This window comes from Gobio gobio (genome assembly GCF_949357685.1).
Source record: "Gobio gobio genome assembly, chromosome: 16".
NCBI lineage: Eukaryota > Metazoa > Chordata > Actinopteri > Cypriniformes > Gobionidae > Gobio > Gobio gobio.
Window position 1 is genome coordinate 19,281,291 of NC_137109.1, and position 23,808 is coordinate 19,305,098.

The 23,808-nt window shown below is 37.1% G+C and overlaps 1 protein-coding gene across 9 annotated transcripts in view; it reads left to right on the plus strand.

Annotated features, from left to right (window-relative positions):
• LOC307140171 (uncharacterized protein) overlaps positions 1 to 23,808 on the plus strand; it is a 72,749-nt gene that overhangs the window by 4,981 nt on the left and 43,960 nt on the right. For 2 of the 9 annotated variants that reach the window (XM_079839445.1, XM_079839444.1), the window contains exon 2: positions 14,224 to 14,280. The exons of 3 other annotated variants lie outside the window; for them this stretch is intronic. In XM_079839445.1, coding sequence (XP_079695571.1) covers positions 14,231 to 14,280 — 50 coding nt within the window. In that variant the 5' untranslated portion in view covers positions 14,224 to 14,230. Of the gene's footprint in view, positions 1 to 9,794; positions 10,239 to 14,223; positions 14,281 to 18,372; positions 18,440 to 23,808 lie in introns of those variants that run through there. 4 more of the 9 variants (XM_079839442.1, XM_079839446.1, XM_079839447.1 and 1 more) reach the window with 4 other exon arrangements.

Genomic DNA, 23,808 nt, shown 5'->3' on the forward strand with positions numbered 1-23,808 from the left:
TATTCTTAGCTAAAAACACTTAGTTCTTTCAAAAATATATGTGCTCATTAATAGTGTTAGACCGATATATCGGCCAGTCGATATATCGGGCCGATATTTGCGTTTTTTACGTGTATCGGCATCGGCCGATACAAGGCTGCTGCGTTCGCCGATATTTTTTTCCCTGCATTATTTACAGACAGGCGTCCACAGGCAGCTCTCACCGTTTTCAAACTGTCTTGCTCTGGCTCCCTCGCGCATATTAATCAAAATTAATTGAGAATTGACACGATGGTAAAAGGTTGAAAGACTGAAGTTTCACGTGGAGCATTGGGAGATTTTTTTCCTGAATTACCGCTGGTGTTGCTCTACAAGAGATTTAGTTAAGTGCACCTACACTCTAAAAAATGCTGGGTTAAAAATAACCCAAGTTGGGTTGAAAATGGACTAACCTATCAATTGGGTTGTTTTAACCCAGCAATTGGGTTGTTTTAAGCAAACATTTAACCCAACCGCTGGGTCAAAACAACCCAATTGCTGGGTTAGTCCATATTCAACCCAACTTGGGTTATTTTTAACCCAGCATTTCTTAGAGTGTAACCATTAAATGACTAGGTTGTAAATAGTTTTAAAATTAAGTAGTACAGTCAGTGTGCATTTTATTATGCTGCTTGCGTGTTGATACTGTGTGCAATAGTGTAATTATTTTATTTATGCTTAAATATTTATTTTCAGAATACATTTTTTTTTACCACTGAACTCTTTATTTTTTTCTTGTTCTACCTCACCTGTTTTTACTATTTGTTAAATATTGTTTTTTTTTTAGTTCAATAAATGTTCCTTTTTTAAATTGTACATTTTAAATTGTTATCATCATGATCATTGTGTCATTTTTATGTTGTAAATTGAGGGAGCAAAAGCAGTATCGGCTCCAAATATCGGCTCAAGAAAATCGGCAGCCCATATTGGTCATCGGCTAAGGCTGATGAAAAAAAATCGGTATCGGCATCGGCACTAAAAAATCCATATCGGTCGATCCCTACTCATTAATGTATATTTACTTCTTTCAAGTAATAAAGTATTCTCGTAAGTTTATAATATGCCATTGAAAATACATACAGGTAAGGGGTTTGAATGCGGGTCGCCATGTTGCCCCTCCATCTTGAAACTACATTAGCCAAAGAGGGACATACCCGTAAATTCAAGCTTCGCCTTTCACGTTATAACACTTAATGGCACCGTGTCGAATGTGGACGAGGTCAAACTGGAAGCCATGTTAATCTTGGACTAAATCGGCCACCGTAGGAGTTAAAACGAAATCGGAATTGAGAGGAACAGAAACAAAAATTCTCTGGATGGTCATATACCTTTTCACCACTAGATGGGGGAAAATATCACACAGTGTAGCTTTAAATGTCCTAATTTAACTAATTCCAAATCCTGGCTTAATCTAAGCCCCGTCTGTGAAACCAGGCATTATTATTGTTACGTATATCTATAAATTCTATAAAGTTAGAATTGTGAGATAAATTCGCAGTTACAACGGTCAAGCTTCCATAATAATCTGTAGTAAAAAAAAAATGCATTTGTTACCTTGTTGAAAACAAGAGATGACGCTTCACGCAACATCTGTATAGTGATTGACACTCAATAACTTTCTGTGTATTTCATATGAGTTGTGTAAGCAGGCAAATAGCTGAACAGTTCTTTTATAAGTTAATTAAACCTGTCCGAGCATGTGCTAAGAGAGCCTGTTGTCCTGTAAAGTGTCTTTTGATGATGAGCCATGTTAAAAGTCCTGTTGTGTCTGCAAGATACTTTGAAAACAAAAGCGTCGTAAAAACCCAGGGTGCAATTATTTCATTATTATCATCTCATTAAACAATTAAGATGCTCCATTTGGAAGCCTTCCCCCAGAAACGCCACACACCGAGTTTTAAAGAGCCTGGAAAACAAGGGGATACAAAGTTAACTGGTCACAGATAGAGGAAAAGAGCAGCTGAATGGGCTGCGTTCATTGGTCAAGCTGTGTGGACCCAGCTGGATACTTTTTATTGTAAGGGTGAAGGACTTAACGGACACATGGAGAGCTTAACAGAGAGCTTGGCCTGCTCGTGGCTTTGTTTTAGAAGTTCTTTCTCAGGAGAGGATAGACTTTGTATGGTGAGAGGAACTTATATATTCATCTTATAAGTTATTTCGAAACATCAATCCACACGTCCCGCTTTTCAGGCCTCTAAGCCGAGGGGTATCATTTCTTGGGTTATTTACAGTTTGGCATACATGGCCTTAATTAGAGTGTGGGGTAGAGCGCTGCCTCAGAAGATGCATTCCAGATGTGGGCTGGAATTCAGAGAGCTTTGTAAAGAAAAGAAACAGTGCTCTGCAGGAGATGCCTAAAGAAACTTGAGGCAGAGGAAAGTGTTGAAGGGAATTGACAGAGTTGAACGGGGGGAGTGAGTGAGAAATATTCATGAATATGTCTGAAAGTCTTTTAAAAGAATGTCAATTTTTTTCTGGCTATTATTCTGTGATGGTTAATATTACAGCACTATCACCTGCTGTGACGACCTGTGCCAAATGCATAAATGTAAAAAAAGTATAATTTAAGGTTAAAATTCACATGGTAAAGCATATTATAAAACATATTAGAAAGTACCGCTTGGGGTTGGTAAGACTTTGTAATGTTTTTGATGTCAGGGCTGCATTTATTTGATCAAAAATTACAGTGTTATTGTGAAATTTATTTATATATATATATGTGATGCATCATTACTCCAGTCTTCAGTCATATGATCCCTCATAAATCATATGTTGATTTGTTGCTCAATAAACATTTCTGAGTATTATCAGTGTATAAACAGTTGTGCTGCTTCATGTTTTTGTGGGTCATTATTAAGTGTAAAATCAACCAAATTTCGGAAACTTCCACAGCTCAGATTTTTTCTGAAGAAAGATAAACATAAATAGTGATGAAAGCCAAAATATTAAAGGGGTGGTAAACCACGATTTCACTATTCTAACTTTAGCTAACGTGTAATGTTGCTGCTTGAGCATAAACAACATCTGCAAAGTTACAACGTTCAAAGTTTAAAGCAAAGGGAGATATTTGCTTTTAAAGAAATCAGTTTCTAAGAACTACAGCAAACGGCCAGTAGGCGACTACACACATTCCTCCAGGGTTGGTGACATCACCAGGCTCAATATTTACATAAACCCCTCCTCCGAGAATATTAAATAAGGGGGGGTGAGGCCATTTTGTATCGCGGCGCTGTTGTGGTATAGTTAGGCTGGAGTGTTGTTGCCGCGATGCCAAGGAAACGCTGTTATTTTCATCCGGATTGCAGGTCTGGGGTACTTGCTCTGTTCAGCCTTCCTTGGGACGGGGGTGCGTTGCAGAGCGTTTAACATACAGCATGTTATATGCACGTGTGTTTGAGTCAGCGGGGAATCAGGCGCGCGCAGGGCTCCCTGCAGCACATCTAACAGAGGAAAACATCCACCGTCTTCGCGATTTCAATGCCAGATTTGCACAACGTCAGCTGCATGAAAAAAACACTGCCGGTGCGTGGATGCATGACGTGCGCGCTGCACATTTCACGGAGGACAACACAAACTTCCACAAACTTCGCGAGTTCAATACAGGATATGCACAACTGCTTGTCCTGAAAGCTGGATTTACAAACAGAAGCTGTTTACGGGCCACAACCTGTAAGTCTGATTTATTTTTCATCGATGTATTGTCCTGTAATAGGTTGTAGCAAGGCAGTAAACGGATGACAACGCTGTTCTGCAAACCAGTCTGTTAAATGCTCATTCATACTTAACGTTATCCGACGAACACCTAACGTTACAAACACTAAAGTTAAAATCTCAACAGCAAACCTGACATTAGTGTAAATGATTCTTTGATTAGAGCTTTTATGTATTATTTATCTACAGGCTTGCTAAACATGGTTCTGTGTGTGATTTGGCTAACTTACTAGTTAAAGCCAGTGCTTAGTGTTCGTTTTGGGTTAACGTTAGTTCTTGCGACAGATATTTGGCTATAATCGTTCTAAAAATACAAAAGTTAAAGTGCCATTCAGTAGCAATCATTATAGATCCGCAGTCTTTACTCTTGAGGACTGAACAGGTTCTGCTCGATCATCTTCACTCAAATGTTCTGGGTCTGATTCGGGCTCAGATTGGTATGGTTTTATTGACGCCGTTGTTTCTAATACTGACCAAAGCACAGCCTCCGGTAAGGGGCGTGACGTTTCCGACAAACGTGCACTAGGCGGTTAGCGAATCACAACACACTGGGCCAGCTAACCAATCAGAGCCCACTGCGTATTTTTGAGGGACTGGCTTCATACAACCCGGAAAGCATCAGACCGTTTTACAAGGAGGGACAGAGCAGTGTAGAATAAAGGTCAAATATATGAAAAATAAGGCAATTTTTTTTAAAACGAAGCATGAACACATGTTACAGTGCACCCCACAAACACAGTCAAGCCTTCAAAAGAATGTGTTTTACCACCCCTTTAAATGTAATGGATATATATTGACTGATTAATCCACTATTTTGCAGATGGAGATGCAATTTCCACATGAGATTTGAAGCCAAATTACAGGGGGTAAAATGACTTTAGAAAGATGGCAGCAACATTATTTTATTTTATTATACAGAGATGGGTAGATCTATTAGTTAAATCTGTTGACTTTAGCCATCGTTGTTGCATTAAATGCCAACGGTGACAGTTCAAATATGGGAAAAAGCACTTCTTGTGTTTTTTTTGCCCCAAGTTTACATGCATGCAACTCATGAAGCATTAAATATATATTAATATCCTTTTAGATTTTGGTTTTTAACAAACATTTCTTTTGGTATCTTAATTTTAAAGGCCCAATATGGTTAAATCCCAGAGATATGGAGATCTTATTGCAGTTCCATTAGTAAATTGGACAATTGTAAACATTTTCAGTGGCCAAAAACCAAATGTGGGTCACTTTGCATACAGCTGATACTGATTTTTAAAGTATCCTACTTTTAAAGAGGAATATCTGAACAACAAATAATGTTGAAACTAGAAATGGATCAACACAGAATACAAACCTTTTACTCAAAAAGTATTAAAGATATCTCAATTATAGCAAACTTTTCTTTTGAAATTTTCATTTTCAAGAGCCTATATGATTTAATCACATAGTTATGGGGATCTCAATGTGGCTCCATGTTCGAATGGTTGAATTTTACCAATTGTTATTGATCCAAAACCAAATCTGGTTCACTTTGCACACAGCTTATTGCATTTAAAGGGAAATGTCTGAAGAATAAATAATGTTGAAACTAGAAATGTACAGTATCTTGTTTCCCTCTATCAAAACAATTGCATAAAACATTCCTCTCTGAGTGCCAAAAATCACACATTAACATTAACTCTCAAAAGTGTTTTTATAAGAATCTATATTTGAATCAGTTTCTGGGATATTTCTGAATTTTGTTCATTTTAAAAGCTAAATTAATTAATTAAAGAAGCTACCAAGAGTTCACATATGCAGTATCGTAATGTTACCACATTGACATCTTTAAAATCTCTGGGGTTGAACCATATCGGGCCTTTAAAATGAAGATACCAAAAGAAAAGTTTGTTAAGAACCAAAATCTAAAAGGATATTAAGATATCTTTAAAGGGATAGTTCACCCAAAAATGAAAATTAGCCCATGATTTACTCACCCTCAATCCATTATATGTGTATACGACATTCTTCTTTCAGATTAATATAATTGGAGTTATATTAAAAATGTCCTGGCTCTTCCAAGCTTTATAATGGCAGTGAATTGTTGGGTCATTTTTTAAGTCCATAAAAGTGCATTTTTCCATCATATAACTGCTCCACACGGCTCCTGGGAGTTAATTAAAGGGTTAGTTCACCCAAAAATAAAAATTCTGTCATTAATTACTCACCCTCATGTCGTTCGACACCCGTAAGACCTCCGTTCATATTCGGAACACAAATGAAGATATTTTTATTGAATGCTGATGGCTGAGAAAGGCTTCAGACAGGCCTCCATTGGCATTCAGTACATTCACACTTCCAAGATCCATAAAAGGCACTTAAAACGTTGTTACAAAGTCCATCTCACCACAGTGGCTCTACAATAATTTTACGATGCGACGACAATAGTTTTTGTGTGCAAAAAAAATCAAAATAACACCTTTATCCAACTTGTTCTTGTCTTCCGTGTGTGCCTCCACGACGCATGCGCGAGAATATGTCGTAGCGCCGGGGTTCGGGAATCCATGAAATGCACACTCTAACCCCATTTTGAGCACTACGCCGAGACCTAAAGCACGATCAATGTAGAATTCAACAGCTTAGACACGCGCGTCTTCCTCTGCTTGTAAACAAATCGCTTCTGGGTCATGTGTCCGAACGCCGGATCTGTGTCATATTCTCGCGCATGCGTCGTGGAGGCACACACGGAAGACAAGAACAAGTTGGATAAAGGTGTTATTTTGATTTTTTTTTGCGCACAAAAACTATTGTCGTCGCATCGTACAATTATTGTAGAGTCACTGTGGTGAGATAGACTTTGTAACGACGTTTTAAGTGCCTTTTATCAGTCTTGGAAGTGTGAATGTACTAAATGCCAATGGAGGCCTATCTGAAGCCTTTCTCAGCCATCAGCTTTCAACAAAAATATCTTCATTTGTGTTCCGAATATGAACGGAGGTCTTACGGGTGTCGAACGACATGAGGGTGAGTAATTAATGACAGAATTTTTGGGTGAACTAACCCTTTAAGACCTTCTGAAGCGAAGTGGCGCATTTGTGTAAGAAAAATATCCATATTTAAAGATTTATGGATTCAAATAACTCGCTTCCGGCGGTCAGCGGTACGCAATTCAATTTTGCGCTTTGACGCCTCAAGCCCCTCTTCTCTTATATCGATATCCCAGTGTTAATTTCGTTGACGGATAATTTGCGTCATTATTTTCGTCAACGACCTTTTTTCACTGACGAAAACGAGACGATAACTAAATAAAAACTAGTGTTGGATGACAAAAACTATGACGAAAACTTCGTCAACAAATAAAAACGAGACGAAAATGTTAGGGAGGGACGATTAGGGAAGAGATCGGGTCAGAACTGATGTCCTGTGTAACAGATGCGCACATTTGATTTGAATGTGCTGATCTAACCGCTGGAAAACATGCCGCTGTTACACGTTCTACAGGCTCACGCATCCCCAATACGGGGCTCCAGAGCGGCGCACAATCAATGAATAGCGCACGTTTATGCCAGGCAATTGTTTTTGAAATAATGCTAATGATTAATGACAATGTTTACTTTACCATGTTTATATAGTAATATGTTTTAGACACATTTTATCTCCCTCATCTGAACTTGAAGCATCCTGCAACTGCAATAGTAAGGTGCAGACATTTCAAAATAAGAGTCAATGTGTGTTTCGAGCTTGTTTATAATTAAAAGTCACGCATTATATATTCGTTTTTGCTTACACAACAAACTATATTTAATTTCGTTCCCATTTAATTCATAGCCAGGAGGAAAGACCAGTTTTTGACACATATTCAATAAAGTATCAGGGTTTATAATAGTTAACTAAAAACATTAAAAAAAAATCTTCATTTCTTGAAATTAAATAAATGTTAACTGAAATTAAAAAATAAATAAGCAAACTTATTTGAAGCTTTAGCTTAACCTGATATGGCTTACTAACTAAACAGAAATACAAAGTTATAAAAACTATATAGATGTTTTTAAAAAACAAACAAAAAAGTGAATTGAGCTCTCTTTCGTGTTTTTAATGTCAAAAACAAAATGATGTCAAATTGTCAGTTCAAATGACAGTCGGTTATGTAATGCTTAAATACTTAATGTATTACAAATGAACTAAACTCATTCGATTTTAGGAGACTAAATCTACTGTAGATTTAGTCATCTAAAATCGTATGATATTTAGTCGACTAAAACTAAAAACAATTCAGGTGACTAAAATATGACTAAAACTAAATGGCATTTTAGTCAAAAGACTATGACTAAAGCTAAATCAAAATATGCTGTCAAAATTAACACTGTGATATCCTCCACCATTTCTCTTTAAAAATTCTCATTTTAGACTCTTAATTCATGACCAGTGTTTTGTTTTGCTCTAACCTATCCTCTATCCTTCTCTATCTTAAATACGCATGCGTCAAGTGGTCAAGGGTTACTCTTTCGCCGTAAATCGATGCTGACTGCTGACCGCAGACCACCGGAAGCTAGTTATTTTAGTCTATAAAGTTTTAAATATGGATATTTTTCCACACAAATGCACCACTTCACTTCAGTAGGCCTTTATGAACCCCCCGGAGCCGTGTGGAGCAGTTATATATTGGATATAGATGCTCTTTTATGCACTACAAAACAGAAACAGCCATTCACTGCCATTATAATGCTTGAAAGAGCCATGACATATTTAATATAACGCCGATTTTATTCATCTGAAAGAAGAATGTAATTTGTCTTTAAAAAAAGAACAGAAAAATCTTAAACTCTTGAATGGTGGTGTATAAGTGATCTTAGATGCTGTAACAAGTTTCTTTAAACTTTCTTATCGTTTGGAATCAACTTTTTGCATTAACTAGCTCATTTTAAATGAATCAAAACAAATGAATTTGTACATTAAAAACTATTCCATGTAGTCTAATCAACTACTATGATCATAAAAAGGATGCATAATAATTATAAAAGAGTCGTGAAATGTCCTCTGGTGTGACTTGCTATACATGACATGTCAGCTTTCCAGAAGTATTTAACTAAATTTGAAGAAGGCTGTAGGAAGTCAAGGACGTTTGATAGCAAATGTTTTGCAGATTATCAGGCAACTCCATACTATGACTGAATGAATGAATCTACTGATAATGCTGACGCTATGGCCCTTTTGAGGAACCATATGCTTGAAACAAAATATGGGTTTCTTCAGCGGCAGAGCAAAAAGGTCTCAGGAAATACCAACCTGGCTTTTTTTTTTATAAGAAAAACTGACTGACATTCCACCCAACTTTGAGAAAGAGAACTGTAGGACATATGCCTCCATAGACATTCTGTTCACCATATGTGTGAGGTAAAAATAAAAGGGTTTGACAGCCATTATTGAGAGTGCTGTTAACATGATGTCTCTGGCTATGTTGGTCTAATATGAAGGCATAATTTCCCCACCCCCCGACCAGAAGATATTACTTTTTCGAAATCCAGCATTTGCCAATATTTGTGTTTAAGAAAAGCAATGGACTGGCGCAAACTAAGCTTTGTTTACCCTTTTGCTAGATACTCCTACACGATTTGCCTGAGAGCTAAGGAAAATATTCAAAACTGGCAGGCAGGCGAAACGTTTGTATGTAGTGAAGGCACATGGTATGAGGTTGAGTGCACAACACATTTTCTAAAGAAAACAGGGTATATGACGAATGTCCTGTCACTAAAATGTCCAGTCACTTCCGTTAGAGTTGGATCTAAATCCGTAATTTGCAGCAAGTTGAAGCTTGCTCTTTAGAAGTCACCTTGGTCCTAAAGTAAACAAGAATTTTGATTTACTTATTTTTATTACTGCATTTCACACAAGATTCTTTATAGGTTTCCAGATTAATAAAATGTTCTTTAGACTAAGAAAATGGTTCTTTTCAGAACTGTCCACACACAAAAATGGTTCCAAACCCCCTTTCAGTGTAACTTGACTACCTTACTAAATATTGGGTGAAAATGTTACTAATGATTTATTCAAACTGTGTTGGCCGTCAGCTGACTGGCTTTCCAACCCCCTTCATGGGACAGAATGAGCCTCCCTCAGACACGAAGGTGGTATCTCCTCAGGGAGCTGCCCCATCTAATTATCAAATGACGCCTGGCCTGTCGGCGGTAAGCTGCTGGGCTGAGACAATAGTAGCTGATTCTCTGGATTAAGTGACGGGGGTTGAAAGAGAGACGGGAGGGGGGATCCGAGAGGAAGAGACAGAGAGCATGCTCAGTCCTGAGAGACAGGCTACCGGAGCACACATGTGCCTTCCCTGTGAAGGATACACATTCTCAGTCATAAGCTTCTTCTCCTTTTTACAAATGCTCCATGCGTGAGAAAGGAGATATTGGTGGTGTGAAGATTCACTTTTGGACCTTGAACAGATTCTAACAAAGGATGCACTAAGAAAACTCAGCTTTTGAGGTGAACTTTGACACCATGTCTGGACTTTACAGCTGCTTTGGGGACAAAAAGTAAGTTGGAGGCTTTTGTTAATTATTACGAAGAGTTTGTTGTAGCACTTGTTAACATGCTTGAGTTTGAGTTTTAGTCATGGTTGCATATGAAGCTCTTTTGGTGAAATAGTTTGTTAGTGGAACAATGCTTGTGTTGATATGATTACACACTCCACTTGAAGTATTTTTCCTGTAAGGTTTCAGCTGTGCTCTCTGAGACTGTACTATAATAGCTTCTTAGATGAACTCGCTCAATTAGAGTCTTTTTAAACGCTCTTCTATCTAATGGTCTCATGACATGTCCAACAAGACCCTACTCATCACCGCTGAGAGAACATGTTGTTTACCATTGGGTTTCGTCCAGATTCTTTGCTAGTTTAGAAAAGAGACTGTCTTGTGTACCATTTCTTTTCACTGAATTTGCCATTTATTATTGTTTATTCTATTCCAGCCCCCCAGTGACTAGATTAATGTACAATAAGAGCGTTTGGACCAGTTATTGAGACATAATGTTCCATATTCAGATGGATGTCATATGTGCCTTTGCAGAGAGACTGACAACATGCCCTAAAGTTTTTATATATATTTGGACTGGAACCAGCTTCATCCTTACATTCTGACCTACCTCCATTTTCACACCATTTATGGTCCTTGCGCTCCTGTGAGAGTGCCGCTTTGTTTGTATCTACACAGTGTATCTATTTGGCAAGGAACTTGAGCCATCTCATGAAATAAGAGTCCAAATGTTAATGTTCAGACCCCTTTTGTGTTGAACCCTGTGTTTTCTTTGAGCTTGTTGACGTTGAGCCCAAACTCTTCCCAGGTTGTTGTTTTTAGCAGGCTTCTGCTATCTTTTAAGACATGTATTCTCAAAGAAAGTCTCAAGTCAGTGAGAGACTGTTTTGTTAAAGTGTGAGCTAGTTCGGTTTGCATATTGTGGAGAGTGGGGTAAGATGTGTCAGCGAAGCGCATCTTATTTTAAACGTTTTCCTAATCCTGATGTATAATCTTCATTTTAGCTTTACCCCTCATTTCTTTTTGACTAGCATAAGTAAAAGGTGGTGTGTCATGATACACCACTCTTCTTTACTCTTTCTCTACTGGTTTAGTTACAGTTAAAGGAGTTTTGTACTTTGCGGTTAAAGTTCAGAAGAACCACAAAAGTACAGATGGTTTTGTAGTGTGTGTGGATACATGCTGTGAGTTTTAAATCAAATACCAAGAGCAAAGGCCTTCCAAAAACAGCTCATTAAGTCCATATTGCCTAAAATATCTTCCTGAATGGAAAAAACATCTTTATAGATAATTCAGAGCTCGGTTCTGTGTCTGTAATTTTAGGGTAGCATTTTTATTCACAAAAAAGCTCCCACATTTTGTATAATATGTGTGTGCCATACCTAAAGTCGAAGTAAAACGTAAGGGTATACATTTACGAGAAACGATAAAAAAAACTAATCTAATTTAATTTAAACCACTAATTTTGCTAGATGTTAAAATTTAACCAATAATAACTTGCTCATCAGTACTATGTTGAAGGTGTGGTGGTTGTTTAAAAGCTAAATAGCATGGTAAACTATGAGAAACTGTAATAAAATGTTTTCATTTTGCTCCTACACTATAACAAAACTGCCAGGAAATAGAATTAGACCTCATTGTTAAGTGAGCCAAATTTCGTTAGCCCAGTATATGTTTTAGGATGTTCTTTTTTTATTCAAATATAAGTTAAGGAATGAGATGGGGATGGTCACCACTTTAGCTAATGTTGTCAACTGATTGAGCCAAATGGCGACTGCAACTGGTTTAATAAACTCATTAGTGTAGTTTACTCCAGGTTTCTCTCTGCTTAAAGGCGCAGTATGTACGTTTTTGATTGTACTAAAGCATAAATACCATAATATGTTTGCAGATATTTAGGAAACATACTCGTTTCTCCGAAAAATAATACAACCATTTATTCTATTTTGAAATGTGCGTTCCGTGTCTGAATGTCTGTTTTTGTTTTGATCTGTGTGATCCCGCCCACTGCCAATTTACCCACTAGTATTTGAACATTTTGGGTTGCCAGTTGGTGGACAACAAAGCATATTGCAGCCACTGAAGTGAGCAAACAAATATCTGGGTCAGATATTGCAGATTCTACCTGACCTAAAGCATATTAAACGGGAGCATATTAACACGCGGATAAATCAACTAAATCAGTCTCCTCGCCTTCCATTGTCAATTACGCTTGCTCTTGTTGCGTGTCCTTAATCTGGCAAACCGCGTGAGCGGTGAGTCTGTGCAGGATGGGGCAGGGGGAACAACTCTCTCCAATATTTTGAATTTGGACTGCAGTGCCCCTTTTAACCGCTAGCTGTCAATATTACATACTGCACCTTTAAATTATGTGCAGAGTAAAACTTCCAATAACTGAAAACGTTACTGTTCCAAAGGTTGAGGTCTGTAAGAATTTTATTCAGGAATAACTTATTGAATTGATCCAAAATGACAGTAAAGACATTACAAACAATTGCTCTTCTTCACTGCTGAAAATTCAGCTTTGCCATCACATGGATAATTTACATTTTAAAATAGATTCAAATGGATAATGGTTATTTTAAATTGTAATAATATTTGACAAAATTGCTGTTTTTACGGCATTTTTTATTAAATTGGTAAGAATAAGAGATTTCTTTATAAACATTACAAAATCTCAAAGACATCTCACTTTATAGCAGTAGTGTGTGTATAGATATACCTTTAGAGGGCAATCATTTTTCAAGCCTACACTTGTTCAGACATCACAGTGAAGCAAAGCACCGCTGTCCTTTCAGCCTGTGAGGAGAACATCATTTAGTTCATCACTACATTAAAGTTATTGTTGAAGTGTGGTTCCCCACTGAAACCCGTGGAGAAGCTCAGGTCTAATCTTGCATTGTAAAAGATGACTCTGATCGTCAGAATGTTGAATGACGAGGGCTGACTGATCATCATTTTGGTGAAGATTTACAGTTTTTTTTGTTGATTCATTTAATTTTATACTATATTAATTCATATGTTGTCCATTAGTGGCTTACTATTATTAGCTTGTATATTACTATGATATTGGCTGTTTATCAGTACTATATTAATGCCTTATTCTGCATGACCATATTCTACATCCCGTAATCCAACCCAATACCTAAACTTAACAACTACCTTACTAACTATTGATAAGCAGTAAATTGCGAGTTTAGTGACCCTAAATTGGACCCTATATATTTTTTACCATAATGGTTAGCAATTTTTATTTATTTATCAGGTTGATATTCGATATTAGACCTAAACTAGTGCTCATTTCAATTAAATTTTTAATAACAGTAATAATTGAATAACACTGTTAAATGTAATTTGTTTCAAATCTCAAAATGAACATCAATTTTAGGTACTGTACATTATAATGCAGTGCTGTTGAAAATGAATGATTTATTTTTATTTTTATTTTTTTATTATTGTTATGTGTTAGCCTTATAATGTTTGTACTTATTGACTTTGTATGTATTGTCCTGAATTGTATACCTCTTACCTACACATTGCTAAATTTCTACTCTTATTTTACACATTATTTGCTAATTTCACACAAAATATATTTACAACAGAAAATGCACACACTCTGTCAGTTTGGAATCTGTTATTCATCAACAATGGCACAGTTATTGGCTGGTGCCAATATTCTCAAAATAGCCTAAATATCAGTCTGACTAGGTCCATAGTAGTTTCATAGTCGTGATTATTCCTCACCCTTTCCTACAGACGTAAATCACACTGTGATTTTTAGAGTACTTTGTTTAACAAAAGCAAGTTTTGCATATGTGCATATAAATGTTTACAGTCTCCTGTCTGATAAGTCTTTAAAAGCTTGAAGCTAGCACAGCATGCTTGCTAATATCTTCTGCATGAAAGCTTCTCTCCACTAACTCTCACTCTTTCTTTCTTTCTTTCTCTCTCTCTCTCTTATTCCTCTGTTCCTCCCCCTATCCAAAAGTTAAGACATGAAACGTCGGACGTCATCACAGAACTCTGGCGTTGGAGGCAGTCCAAGGTCAGTCCATTAGTCTCTGTAGAGCTCTGAACAACCTCTCTGCTATCATAGTCACGCACTGGCTAATGATAAGGACTTTTTAGTCAAAAGAGTCTCTTGCAAAAGAGGTTGGTTTGGTTTGCTTGATATGCTTTTAAGTAAAAGCTCATCCCCAATGTAAATGTCATCATTTACACATCCTCATTCCAAACAAGTATGACTTTCTTTCATCCTTAGAAATAAAAAAAAATGGTTTTTCATCCAGTCTGCTCTTTTCTAGTGGCAGTCTGCTTAAATCATAAAACTATACTACAGATTATTTGTGACCTTTTTTCTTGTCTAAGTGACTAAATTCGGTCAAACCAAATTAAAGCAGAATGAAAACACGCTTCTCGTTTGAGCTGCGCAGCGCGTATATCTTATCAGCCCAGAGTCAGACCATCACAAGCTCAGAACACGTTTACTCCATCACGTGACGCCGTGTGAGATCTAGTGAGAAGCATTCAAATCCGGTGCAAAAACTCTCTGTTATAATCCATAGAGATCATATATCAAACAGTGATGACATGGAAACCAGGAGGAACATAGTGCCATGAACGAACAAGTTATAGAAGGCTTTTCAGTCCACAAATCACCAACATTCACTATGGATTTAATGTAGCCATGGTATTGTGACAGAAATAGTCAAATGTTTTTACATTATTCATTTCAGGGTTCGTACAATCTTTTGAGAGTGAAATTCAAGCAGTTTTTTCAAGGACTTTCAAGTGCTTCTCACTTTTTCCAGTAGTTCAAAGCTCTAAATATTATCCAATTATGTTATTTTTAATGTTGACCAAAAATAAAAAATACATTTTCCATATAAAAATTGTTAATAAAAGTTAATTTTATCTGCATCTCAACTCAAGTGTAATATTATTAGTTACTGCACTTATTAATGCAAAATAATAGTAATTAGCGCTACCAGATCAGGTGCTGGTGCCTCCATCTGTAGAACTTAAGCCACGTTTCCACCGCGGGAACTTTCCCCAGGAACTAGGGACTTTGGGGTGGTACTCGGTGTGTTTCGACCGCAGGAACCGGGGTATAAATAAAGTTCCGGGTACAGCTTTCCCCCTCAAAACGGCCCTGCTCGCGAGGTAGTACTTTTTCAAAGTTCAGGAACTTTCAGGGGTGGGACTTGGGCGCTGAACATGCTGATTGGTTGAGCTCACGCAGCATTTTATTGGTGCGTGCAGTAAGAGTCTTTTTCTATTCAAATCAACAATGAAGTTTAAAAAATATGACCGATGGACCGACGACGAGGTTCAGGCTTTATTAAGTGTATTTGCGAAATCCAGTGGGCTCTGGAAAGTCGCGCACAGTCCTACATCACCGGACTAATCTTCACGGTACTTTAGACCGCTATGGGAAACGCAGGCAGCAGCAGGTCTGAGGGAAAAAGAGTTCCTGGGAAAAAAGCTCCTGGGACAAATTGTTCCGGGTAATTTCGGTGGAAACAGGGCTTTAGTGGCACCGGTGCTACTGCTATCAAATGTTAGTCTGGATCAGGGGCGTAGCCAGTGGGCACACTAGGCCCCCCCATTTTTATTATTTCAAATATAATAATACAGTTGGTTAAATTATTTTAACGTAATTAATAAATTATTATAACATCGCAAATACTAAAATAAATAAAATGTGTTTTTTTACAGTCTATGTTTTTTGTATAATGCTTGATGAGTTTGATTGACAGCTGTGTTAGGCAATTAGGTGTCAGGCTGTCTCACGCCTGTGAGTTCACGGAGTGCGTTTGCCTATTCACTTTTAAAAACTCGCATTGGCGCAGGAGAGAACCCATCCATCAGCCCGCAAGTAACAGTAAGACTTCAATTCCAAGCGCAGGTTCATTCTGTAAGACCGAGAACACATTGTCAATAGTGATAGTGTAGAGTTAAGGTATGTGGCATTAAGTTTTGACGCAATTCGACAATGTTTGAATCCGCCTTTTGCCGAACTCGCACTACTTCCTTTTCCCATCACATATCAGATCGGAAAGGCGTTTATTTTCAATAAAAATGAAGAAAATATTTGAAAAGTGGAAATAAAGTGTCTAAAGTGTGTTGTAACCGCAGCTCATGTTTTGTATGGTTGACAGGTTGTAGCTACAGTTTTGGGTTATGTTGACACTGGGCACGTTTTTGACTGAGACGTGGTAGTTTTACAATATTTACATACAATATATACATATTTAGTCCGTTCGTTATTTTATCTGAAAGCATAGGTGTAATTTGCGGGTGGGACATGTATGCCCCCACCACTGCACAATCTCCAACCAGTGTTGCCACAGTAATCGGATTACTGATTACTCCTTTAAAAAGTAACTTAGTTACTTTACAGATTACTTGATTTTAAAAGTAACTAAGTTAGATTACAAGTTACTTTATTAGTTACATTCAGCAGTTGCCGACAACACCCCTGCCGCCTCAACATAAAAATGACAACCGTTTTTGCCAACACTCACTTTATTGGAAGTGCATTTTTAACAGTAACGTCAACAATGTATCTCCTGACATTTTAAGTTGAAATTAAAAAATATGTTCTGAAAAAAAAAACATGTTTTAATAAAAAATGTAATAAAATATTCACTTAACATAAATACTCTCCCAGACGCAAGAAGAAAGCAAAAATATATATTTTTACTAAGGAAAATGACAAAAATAGTAACTGACAGTGACTTGGATAAGTTACTTTAATCTGAATACTGGTTTGGAAATAGTAACGCGTTAGATTACTAAATAACTCATTACTAAGTAACGCATTACTGGCATCACTGTCTCCAACACCCACAGGCTACCCATCCGACTATCGCAGCAAGCCTAGCTCGCACCAATGCGACCGTGCAAAATTTTAATTCGCACATTATCCAAAATTTTTTTTTGACATTTGTGACCATTTTAGTTGCAGTCTAGAGCCCTGAATAAATATGAATGATACCTTTTTTTTTACCTTATTGGAATGGAAATTAAGAATTTATAAGAATTGTAATCGATAAACAGAATTGTAATCGTTCAAATTCAAACGATCCCTAACCCTAGTCCCGCCTCAAACTCATGTCATTGGTTGACTCAGAGTTTGCTGGGTTGATGCTTAAACAAACAGAACAATGTTTTTATAGCAAAAGTGTTCACACTTTTTACTTATAGTTCGCTCTGCACTGTAATGGAAGAAAGTATTACACACTTTACCTTTAGTAGATGGACTTGCCTGTTTGTTTTACTGTAAAATATTGAATCAGTGGCAAAACATGCAACATGCTTACTGGTTTAGAGACTTTCACAAGCTAAAAGTAAACAAAGTACTTTGGATTGTACTATTCTTTGCAGCCCCTTATGTAAATATTATGGTACATGGAGTTAAGTATGGTAATAATTAACAACTAAAGTATCACTGTACCATGGTACTGCCACAGTACTCTGTTTTAAGGGTTGTTTTCTTTGTGACCTAAAACTGTCTGCGAAGGAGAGGTGTGTACACAAAACCAGCTGTGTGAACAATCCCAGGTGGTCCTTCATCCAGAGTTTGACACAAGCCACACAATTCTGACCTGAAAAGGGTCAAAGAGTTTCTGGAATTTAAAAAATTCCAGAAAAGTGCTATTGTACTTTCTCAAACAAAATTACAATCATTCAACTAAATGTTTGTGGGAAAAGGAATGAAAATCCTGGAGCTGCCCGAAACAAAAATTTAAACAACCAAGTGTTTCAAAGGAAACACGCAGATCTGATTGTAATGGTGACAAAAGACATAACTTTCATAATTTCACCCTTAGGCAATAACTAGACAAAATAACCATGATGACTCTGAATATCCTCATCATCAGTGCTTTATGGTGTCTGTTTATGCTTTAGCTGTAACTGTGGTTTTTCTTGTCCTTGTTCTCTCATATGCCAACATTAGCTATCTGTGAATCACTCGTCTGTGAATGTGAAGCAGACTTTATATGAACTTCCCCTGAGATAGAGAGAGGAAATGAATGAGTGCTATCTGATGACTTCACGTACGGGTCATCCATGTGCTCTGATGTCACACCAGCCCCCCTGGTGTGTCTGCACAACCCCTTCTAATAAATTAGGTATCACCAGAAACTGCTAATCTGGTCGGTTAAGCAGTAAAGGACAGATAGATCTTGCATGCAGTGGTAAGAAAGATTGTTTCTCATTAAATGACTGCCGTTATCTGGTCTCATGCGATGTTAAGGCTCAAAACATGAATGTTCTCATTCCGTTAAATTGGCTTCTTGTGTAAACTGCATAAGTGAAACTAGATTTTTACAAATGTGAGTGGTGCTTGTCTATGCAGAAGTTACTCGGGTGTTGTAGGTTAGTATAAAAGTATTACTTTCTTTAAAAAAAATTCTACTGGTAAAAAGGTTTGAACAGTAGTGTGTGTCTAATGTTTCTCCTTAATTGATGGTTTTATTGATGGTTTTATCATCCGCCAGGTGGATTAAGGAAGTACATTTCTCTTCAATCAGCTGTACGATTCAAGACAGGGCTTGACATTAACATTACATTTTATATATGTTATATATATTTTTCAATTGTTGTCTTTAAAACAAGTCATTTCACTCGGCGGCCATCTTTGAAATGCCTCTCGGTCATTCAAGTGCAGCTCCTATCTCTTTGAATGGGGAAACATTGATTTATCCAAAACTGTTCGCCAATCTTATGATTACATTCATATTTGAAATCACCAATGACAACAACTGTCTCATAAATTTGGTTTCTAAACGTTGGAATCATGACAAACATTCTTCAGCCTGGACAAAGCTAATGTGCGTGCGCAATCCTAAAACGGACGTCTCAGAACCACTGACCTATATAAATGACTGGATTGCTCATGAGGTCATAAAAAGTGAAGCAGCCGCGCCGCCATATTGGTATTCACTAGTACGCTCACACATTCTAATGAATCAATAGGAAATTATATGATTTTACTGAGAAAACATTGCCTAAGAAGACACCGTTTTTATATTTGAAGTCTCCCTGTACATTCTTATAGCACAGCAGGGAAATGGTTATTTGTTTAAAGTCGGGAATTTATCCCTGCTTAGTAAAAAGTTACGTTCATATTCGGGCAGACAAGACACTTCAGTACACTTGTATTTATTACAAATGTCAAAGCGCGCATTTTGAAATCAGACTAAAGATTTATGCCTTGTAACCTGATATCGCCTTGTACTGTTGTGTTTATGTATTTATGTTGTGCTGTAGTATTGTTTTTATTCATACAGTAGGCTAACTGCAAATGTTTCAACAATGATTTCGTTATGCATTTAGAAGCAGTTAATGATTTAAACGATGGTTAAATTAATAATTAATTCAACAATATACGTAACACTTTACTCATATGGAAACTGTAAACGCCATACATTTGCGCTGTCTTTAAGAGTCCGAAATAGATCAATCAGGAAATAAAATTCATGCATCATAACTTATTCAGACAAAGCTGACTGCTTTATTTCCGAGATGATGCATGGCAAACTTTGAATTTTAATACAATATGATGCAATATAGTAATAGAGGCTTGTATTAATATTTATTTTATAAGCTATTTGAATCAATTTCTGCAGCTAAACACAGATATGTGTTAATGTATAATATTTTTTTCCATAATTACATTAATATAGAAATATATTTTGTGTTAGTTCAGTTACGTTACCTGTATCGGCAGTGTGCTGTAGACACACCCACATTAACGATTTCAATATATGACTTATCCTCTCCGAAAAGACCATAAAAATTACAGATAACATCTGAAGTAACTATTAATTTACATACATATATCGTAAAACTAATCCTGTGAGACTGAGACGCTGCAAATCAGTGATTTTAGGACAATGTTTTGGCTGTAAGTCAATGATGCCCTCTGTCGGTTGGGAATAGTAAGATGGCTGCTCGAACACTTCCGGTGGCTTCACCGCCTAATTGCAGTTTATAACGTCATGAGCAATCCAGTCATTATATAGATCAGTGCTCAGAACATTGCCTGTTTCTATAGCAACCGGAGCTTCTAACGGCAGCTGCAGGGACGTGATGACTTTACTAATCAATGATTGGCTCTTTCATTTAGAAGGCGGGGCTTATTCACCATATTGGGCATTGCACTTTCTCCGATTCAAGTAATCGAAGTGAACTGTCTTCCTATACAAGTCTTTGACTAAGTGCAATTTAGCGCTGCCAAAAATATAGATTTTTCAATACATATCGATACTGAATACTTATGTACATGTCATTTTATTTAAGATTTCACTTCTTTCACATTGTAATTATGGGGTATTGTTTGTAGAATTTTGAGGAAAATAATCAATTTAATCCATTTTGGAATAAGGCTGTAACATAACAAAATATGGAAAAAGTGAAGCGATGTGAATACTTTCTGGATGCACTATATGTTAAATACAGTGTGTTCTGAAAAACCTACAGAAGTTTGGAAATTATGGAATTTTGAAATGGAGAATGTGAACGAAACCCTGAAAATTTTGCATATTAAATAAACCCTTATTTACACAATATTTGCTCACAATTTACGAAAAATATCTAAAAACAGGAATATGTTGATGATCCCAAAATAGTTCATTTGAATTAGTTGATAGCTCAGTCGACACAGATTTGAATTTGGCTTGCAACTTCCTCTTCCTAATAATTCCCTGTCACTTTCTACTACTTCTGTTGAATGCAAATTATAAAAAATGTGAAGCATAAACAGAGAGTTTATAACAGATACCTTGGAACATAATTGTATTTAGATGTGACTGTCACATGACCTGTTGCTTAAATTTAAAAGATAAACACATTTGAAGGTCTGATATGAAGAGTATCACAACACACAGTCATGAACTCAACAGACAAGCCCTGCACAAACCCTGGAGTTTTGAGTAGAACATATTTGGCATTTTCACCCGTTGTTATGTTGTTGAAAGAATGTAGAAGAAACCCGCTTGAACTCCATTCACAGGAAGTGGATGGTGGGATAAGTACAGGAAGTGGTATGAGAGAGGGTGGGTTGTGATAAATACTTACACAACCCATGTGCAGTAGCTTGTGCCACAGTTAGATTAGAGAATGCATGTCTCTTTTAATTGAACTGAAACTATGCGGCATGCAAAATATAAAACAAATGCTTTGTATAGAGCTTATGTGGCCCCGCCCCTTTTCAGCGCTGCGATCGTTGTGTTCTGTCTTCCCGTTTGTATTTTCACAGGATCTTACGGATTTATGAATGAATGCTCGTTTTAAAATCTTCCCGGTTTAGTGACATTTGTTATGACATCCGCTTCAAACATTATACGACTCATGATAACTTTAATTTAACTCTGCAATATGTATATCAACTTCACCAGCTTATTACTCTTTGACAGCTATGCCATAGAGAATATACAGGCTACCGTTAAAAATGAAATTAAAAATGACTTTACATAGGTCATTGTAATAGCTGCTTGCAATCAAAAGAGAAGTGAACCGGTCAATCAATCATATATCCTGCCCTCATTAAACTGGAATAATCCTTGTCAAACTGATGCATGTCAAACTAGACTGCAAATTGCCTCCACATCCTGTTTGGCCGTTCCTCCTGCCGGGAGATGCAGCCGTCTGTCATAGATACTGTTTGAAAGTTTCCTCCTTGAGAGCTGGAGGTGTTCCAGAGGAGACTCTGATCCGGGATTAGGCTGTAGTCACTCATCGAGACAAACACTAAAGCTTCAGCTGGTCTGGGATCTGTTTTGGGCGGCTAGTATCAGCAAGTCTGGTACTGCAGATACAGTGGATCCACTGGAGTGACTCGGCTCCAGTGTTGTAATCTAAATGAGTCAGCATTAAATAAGTCTTATCACCAACACCTCCTGTGCGTCCTTGGGTGTTACAAACCCTCTGCCATGGGTGTAGTATACACACTCTTATGAAGGACAATATAGACAAAAACATAAAGACAGACCTAAACAGTCTCAATTTTCTCTGAAGATGAATTACTTAAAAACATTGTTTCTTTTAAATTAGCATTTTTATGTTTTAAATTTTACTCTATGAGTGACATTTTTGAAAATAAGGCATTTCAATAACTGACTCATTTCATTGAGTTTTAGATGGGTTTTTTTACATCTGGTTTGCATCTGAAGTCTTCAAATCTGAACTATGCAGCCCCATACGCAATGCACTGTGTATTCTGTCAAAGCCTGCCGCACTCGTGTTGAAAACTGAAGCCAAAATGTCTTGATCGCCCCCAGGTGGTTGGTCCAGTATAGCTCATAACCCCCACCCCTCCATGCATTCGAATGGATGCGAGACATATTAAACAATCAAATTATACTCCAAATATTTTTTTACTAAAGATGGTTTCTGTCATTTTAGGCAGTTTTATCACGATTGTTTAATTTCAAGTGTTTGTTTTTTAAATACGTTTAGTTTTAGTTAGTTATTTGATGCTATAAAAACAGGGGGTGTGACGTCATGATTGACAGCTGAGATTGACGGCTTCTCTGAGTGAGGTAGTCACTGAGGCACTAACAGACTTTTTCGGGAGGAGATTGGAGCTTTAGCTTTAATTTCTACATTTCCATAACTGTTTCTTTCACACCAACATAATGAATTGTTCTGTATCTGCGAGAGTGTGGGGGGGCTTTTGATATCGTGCCTCTACTTCCTGCTCTCTACTGCGCAGACTCTGTCCCAAATCTGCGCAAGATGTCAGCGCCATATTCGGATGTTGGCGGCTTCACTTTACTTCAGTGGAAGGTAGTAAAGACACGTCGTCCATATTTTTTTACAGTCTATGATTCTGACACCTTTCTATCAGAACCAGCATTAACTTCTTGAGCAATTTTGAGCCAGCCTTCACTCTCCACGTGCATCAATGAGCCTTGGCCGCCCATGACCCTGTCGCCGGTTCACCACAGTTCTTTCCTTGGACCACTTTTGATAGATACTGACCACTGCAGACCAGGAACGCCCCACAAGAGCTGCAGTTTTGGAGAGGCTCTGACCCAGTCATTTAGCCATCACAATTTGGCCCTTGTCAAACTCGCTCAAATCCTTACGCTTGCCAATTTTTCCTGCTTCTAACACATCAACTTTGAGGACAAAATGTTCAATTGCTGCCTAATATATCCCACCCACTAACAGTTGCCATGATGAAGAGATAATCAGTGTTATTCACGTCAACAGTCAGTGGTCATAATGTTATGCCTGATCAATGTATATATATGAAGGAGAGGCAATAATTTTTAAAATAATTATCATAATCTTATTTAAAATGCTAAAAGATTATACAAATTAATAATTTTTAGATGTAATACAAGATTTTAACTAAGCCTATTTATTTTTAGTACAACAGAAGTACCAGAAATACTGTACACATAAGCTTAGACACGAGGGCCTTTTAATAAAGTCTTGGACAAAGGGGTTAGAACCAAGAGGAGAACCCATATAATGTTACATTATCATTTTTATACTTTACAAATCCATAAAGCCCAGTCAAGAACCCTAAGAGAGTGAGAAATGAACCTAAGAA